The sequence below is a fragment of the Myxocyprinus asiaticus genome, chromosome 6 (assembly GCF_019703515.2).
Source record: "Myxocyprinus asiaticus isolate MX2 ecotype Aquarium Trade chromosome 6, UBuf_Myxa_2, whole genome shotgun sequence".
Classification (NCBI taxonomy): Eukaryota; Metazoa; Chordata; class Actinopteri; order Cypriniformes; family Catostomidae; genus Myxocyprinus; species Myxocyprinus asiaticus.
In genome coordinates, this window is record NC_059349.1 from 48,908,902 (window position 1) to 48,914,901 (window position 6,000).

At 37.1% G+C, this 6,000-nt stretch overlaps 1 protein-coding gene across 1 annotated transcript in view; it reads right to left on the minus strand.

The window, feature by feature from the left end:
• Nucleotides 1-4,715, minus strand: part of LOC127443178 (ubiquitin-conjugating enzyme E2 R2-like) — a 28,601-nt gene extending 23,886 nt beyond the window's left edge. The window contains exon 1 of the mRNA XM_051701759.1: nucleotides 4,011-4,715. Coding sequence (XP_051557719.1) covers nucleotides 4,011-4,196 — 186 coding nt within the window. The 5' untranslated portion in view covers nucleotides 4,197-4,715. The remainder of the gene's footprint in view (nucleotides 1-4,010) is intronic.
• Between the last annotated feature and the right edge of the window lie 1,285 nt (nucleotides 4,716-6,000).

Genomic DNA, 6,000 nt, shown 5'->3' on the forward strand with positions numbered 1-6,000 from the left:
TTTCCTCAAACTGTAAACACAGTGTCTCTTTGGCGCTGTAAAAATTGCTGTATGTTTTGAGCGGACCGTCCAGTCAGACACAGAAACATTAGCTTTACCAATGGCGTAGGTGTCTGAAAAAGCTGTTTAAAAACAATGTTTATTATTGCAATTCTGTTTGGCGTGGCTTGTGTTGCACCCTCTTTAACCCTCTAATGCCTTAAGGAACTGCACTCTCCTTTTGTCCTTAGGATAATTTTTTTTACCCATTTAAAAAAAAAAAAAAAATATATATATATATATATATATATATATATATATATATATTTTTTTTTTTTTTATGGAGTAACAATTTAAGATTTTTTTATCATTTAAAAAAAATTAAATGCCTCAATTTACATTTATTTCAGTCTTGTCTGACCATTTTATAATCTCACCTATTTTACAACCATTTCTGATTTATTCTGCTTGTAAAAAAAATCAACAGTGTATATTTAAGAGTTACAATTTTAATACATGCCTATTTCACAAAATAATTGCTATTGCCTTTTCCAGCAGTCAAGAGAGACCACATTGCACATCTATTGCAACAAATCCATTTCTTCCCACTAATGCCAAACAGTTTGTTGCCGTTTCTGATAGAACTATTACAGGACCATCCTAAAGCCCTTTCTGCCATCTAAAGTTTTGGGAGAAAACAACATCCAATAGGTCTTTTACCATTGCGGACCCTTCAGCTCCATTGTAAGCCCATCATATAATTTTTTTTTAGTACATTTATTTACTAACATATTACCTGTTCAACACTAAAAAACACTGTGTGTGTGCGGACATGTGTATGTGCGCACAAACCCCGAATGAGAGGAAAGCATGCAATTTGTGGGAGATTCATTATTTTATTCTGTTTGTTTTGGTGGTCTTGGCAATGTGCATTTCCTGTCCTGCATGCTAACAATTTACAGCCACCCATACCGAAAACATTACAAATGAAACTTTTAACTTGAATAATCATGTTGTTGACCTGGCCGCCAAAACCCAACCCAGCCAAACTCTCCAAGTTCACAACTACTTACATCACAGTGCTGTCAACCAGTACAACACAAAGAGATTCCTTATATACAACAGCTTTGGAGGATTCTGTCTCCAGGGTGAGCCCAGGACAGCTGCTCTTAATAGGATTGGAGACGCATCACATTGCAGGAGAACAGTGCAGATGGGACGAAGGAGAAAATCTGAGTGAAAACTCACAAACGGACACCAGGCTGGGAAACCAGGAGGTGGGACAAATCATCTTTTGGCATGAAAACAACTAGGTTAAACTGCCGTTACGCAAGAGAGGTGACCTGCATCTCAATCCAATACAAGCCTAATTATTTTCAAATCTCGTGGCAAATATTAAGCAACTGCCCTTGAAACATGATGCTATTGTAGGAAGGAGACATGAATGAAGTAGGAATTACTCTGCATGAAAGAAATAGTTTACTCACATTACTCACCCTCATGATGCTCCAAACCCATAAACATTTTTTCGTGGAACACAAAAAGAGAATGTATAGGCCGCTCTTATCCATGGAATTAAAGTTAATGGGGATGGACAATATTAAACTCCAAACATAAAAAAAAAAAAAAAAAAAGCATCATAAAAGTAATCCAATCTGCAATTCACCTCTCATAATTGCATCGCCTTTGATGCGCAAAGGCCTTTAGCAATGCAGACTTCAAAAAGTAAAGCTTTATTAAAACATTTACACACAAATAAGTTTAATAGGTCTACTAACAATGTCTAACAGTGTATGTTCATGCACCACAAGAGATTTGTGTTATTGTTGTCATCTCTTCTGAAAATCATGGAAATTCCCACCACAGCATACACAACTTTATTAGGGGCAAAAATTGGTGTTGTGTAAATGACACCATAATTGTTGTACAGTAGTAATTTTTGATAAATTGACAGAAATCATTTATGGTAAAATACATAAAATCTGTGTGTGATTTTGAAAAATGTGACATAATATAAGAAAAATTTAAGATTTGAAAAATCTTGGAGGTCCACAATTTGTATTCTGAGGTCTTGGCTGATTTCTTTTGATTTTCCCATGAGGTCAAGCAAAGAGGCACTGAGTTTGAAGGTAGGCCTTAAAATACATCCACAGGTACACCTTCAGTTCAGTACACCTCCTATCGGAAGCTAATTGGCTAACTGTCTAAAGGTTCGACATCATTTTCTGGAATTTTCCAAGCTGCTTAAAGGCACAGTTAACTTAGTGTATGTAAACTTCTGACCCACTGGAATTGTGATATAGTCAATTAAAAGTGAAACAATCTGTCTGTAAACAATTGTTGGAAAAACTACTCATCAAGTAAATGTCCTAAACTACTTGCCAAAACTATAGTTTGCTAATATTAAATCTGTGGAGTGGTTAAAAAATGAGTTTTAATGACTTCAACCTAAGTGTATGTAAACTTCTGACTTCAACAGTATATATAAATGGCTTCTTAAGACTTGCATAACACACAAGTCATATGGACTACTTTCACGCTGCTTTTTTGTGAGATTTGGAGATTGTCAGCATCTGTCCCCTTTCACTTACATTGTATGGAAAAGACCTGCATCAACAGTCAGCCAAACTTCTCCTTTTGTGTTCCATAGAAGAAAGTCATTCTGTTTTGTATCTATCAAAACAACTCTTCCAAATAAGTCAGGTGGCACAATATTCATCATAATGTTACACAGTGGCTCGGCTAGTTTCAGCTTCTTGTCTGATTAACAGATCTTGAAAGTGCCAACCAAATTCTTAGAGCTGTTTAACATTTCTATTCCCCTGAACAGGCAAATTGTGTGAATCATTTCCTCCTCCAAAAAAAGACAACCAAGTCACTGTAATGCAAATACACACACTTCACTGGTTTATCCTGAAACAGGGGCGAGAGTCAAGTTCTGGCATTAATCAGGTCTCAAAACGAGCTCACATCCTGACACACCAGTGCAAAGTGACGCTACTGTATCTGCCAAACCCAGTGTGTGAGAGCTCTGTGTAAACAAATGCAAGAAAAGTCACTGACCTACTTCAAAATCTCTACACAACAGTGTATGCTCTTCCTTTATTATTCAACCAACTTGAAGTAAACTGAATAATTCAATTAAGTGTCTGACTTCATTGAGGCCATTAATTATAACCCATTTGGACTGGTGTGAAGTCTATTCTTCAGGAAATGGTTAAACTGCTCTTGTGGAATGGGACGAGAATTAATTACAATTGTTGTCATTACATTATTATCATGATTAATGATTCATAATAAAGGTTAGTGGTGCAAGTCAAAGTACACAAATATAAGACAGCATTCAGATTAAATGTGATGTCTTTCAACAGCTGATAGTAAATGTGGCTTCTAATAATTAAAAAGGTCATGAATTATGAATATGGAAGTTAAGTCTAACCACTAACCAGACTTGACAGATCTACTCAGCAGAATTGGATATATCCCAAACAGTTAGTGATAACGACATTTATAGGCCAATAGGGTGTAAAAATTAGTCACTCATGAGAATAAGTCATGAGAAAAGCTTACAACAAGCTTAAAGTCTTTAAGTGTGAGATTCAGATTAAAAGCTGTATCAAGACTATATGTTTAGATTGTTCAGTTATTATGGTTTTTAAATGTAACACTGTTAATGTTATGTATAAAACCATGTAAATTGCTTTACCCTCCATTCACCATCATCACAATGAGGAACAAAGAAACCAAACAAATGAGTCCTCATTTCAACCCATTATTCCCAAACAAAGACCCCCAAAATCATCACATCAACCTCGGATGGAAAAACATGGTTTAAAATGATTAAATCAGGCTTTAAATCAAAGATTTAAGTTATGAAAATAGATCTAAAGAAAACACTCACACATACACATAAAGAGATGCACTTACCCAGTGCTGGATCCAGCTCTAAATATAGACCATCAGCCATCTGTACCTAAAAATAATAGACATTTACCCCCTGATAATCCTTCCAAACCACCCTCACCCCTTACCTTGAAATACCCCCCTTCATAATGAGTGTTTGGAGGTCCAAAAATCGCCACTTCCCAGTTGTAGAGATCCGCTTCATCCACTAAAGTGATCTTGAAGCCTTCCACTGGTTCCTCCTGTAGACTCTTCATCTCCAACATTAAAGCTTTCTGCGAACTGGCAACCTGAGCACTGCTCTGCTGGGCCATTTCTGATGTTCTTCTACCCAGATACACTAAACAAAGTAGGTTTTGTAGTTAAATAAGACCGAAAAGTTAACCAGATGTGACGTGGTAACTAGAGCTGCTTCCCTTTCTTTGTTTGGAGTTGCTAGCTTAGCGTGGAAGTGGAAAATATGTTAAAAAAGAGACTGTGTTCGGTTAATTAAAGGTGTTTTTTCGTCGTCCATGAAAGTAAAAAAGGTGGTTTGGTTGATTATAAGTGGAATTTTGTCTGTCAGAAAATAAAAAAATCGCGCTCCGGGTTTGTTGTTTTTTTTTTCGTAGCTGAGGGCTAGCCGTGAAAATACACTTCGAATCAACACTAATCCTCTCTAATGTAAGGTTTTTGTTAAATTTGCTTAAAATCTAAAAATAGATGTTTACAAATAAAGTCTACGCTTAAATTGCAAGCTGTTCCGTCGAGAAGCGAAAACATGTAAACGTGCAGGAGAGATTGGCGACTTATGTGTCGATGTCCTGGATGCGTCTTTCCTCAATTCCAATGGGTCGGCGGTGCACACTGGGTAATGTAGTTTTTAATGACACACAAAAACCCATGAACAAAAATACATTCCATTCAGCTGACAATATTCCAGTTAGTTGACTAATACTAAGCATAATGATTACTCCTACTAACTATGATTAATCTGTTTGTATTTAGTAATAGTATCTAACAATTAAGCACAAAAATGGATGATGAAACTTTATTTTGTGTTGAATTGCTTGCTTGTGTTATCTTTTATGGAAATTCTGGATTTTTTTTCTCATCTTTTTTTATTTGTTGTTGGTTTCTTTATATTTTATTTGTTAGATAAAAGGGTGAAACTAGAGATTTTTGGCACTATTAATCTAAATCTATTTTTGTGATTGTCTTCAGAACAGTTCTACTCAGCAGTCATTGAGTCTGTTCTCTGAACTTCAGCTATGAAATCAGACATCAGAAGACTCCAAAGGACAATTCGGACTGCTGAGTGGATTATTGGTTGCCACCTGCCCTCCCTGACATCATATATCAGTTTCTGTGAGGACATGTGCATTCCTACTAGGACTTATTTAACATACAACAACGACAAACCATGGTTTACAGCAAAACTCAGGCAGCTTCGTCAGGCCAAAGAGGATGCTTACAGAAGTGGGGATAAAATCTTGTACAATCAGTCCAAATACAGACTGACAAAGGAGATTAGAGTGGCTAAAAGAAGCTATTCTGAAAAGCTGAAAACAGAAGACAAGAAAAGCACAGGGCCCAGATGGTGTTTCACCCACTTGTCTAAAATCCTGTGCTGACCAGCTGGTCTTCACACAGAACTTCAACAGATCACTGGAGCAGTGTGAAGTTCCCTGCTGCTTCAAATGCTCCACAATCATCCCCGTCCCAAAGAAACCCAAGATCAAAGGATTTAATGACTACAGACCCGTCGCTCTGACGTCTGTGGTCATGAAGTCATTTGAGAGACTGGTGTTGGCCTACCTGAAGGACATCACTGAACCCTTTCTGGATCCTCTTCAATTTGCTTATAGAGCAAATAGGTCTGTGGATGATGCAGTCAATATGGGACTGCATTACATACTTCAACATCTAGACAGACTTATGCAAGGATACTATTTGTTGACTTCAGTTCGTCTTTTATGATAGTGGACACCCCAACATTAACCCCGCTCACCATTCTGAACAGCACTGTGGCAGCAGTGGAGTCATTTAGGTTCCTGGGCACTATCATCTCACAGGACCTGAAGTGGGAGACCCACATTGACTCAATTTTGAAAAAGGCCCAGCAAAGGTTGTACTTCC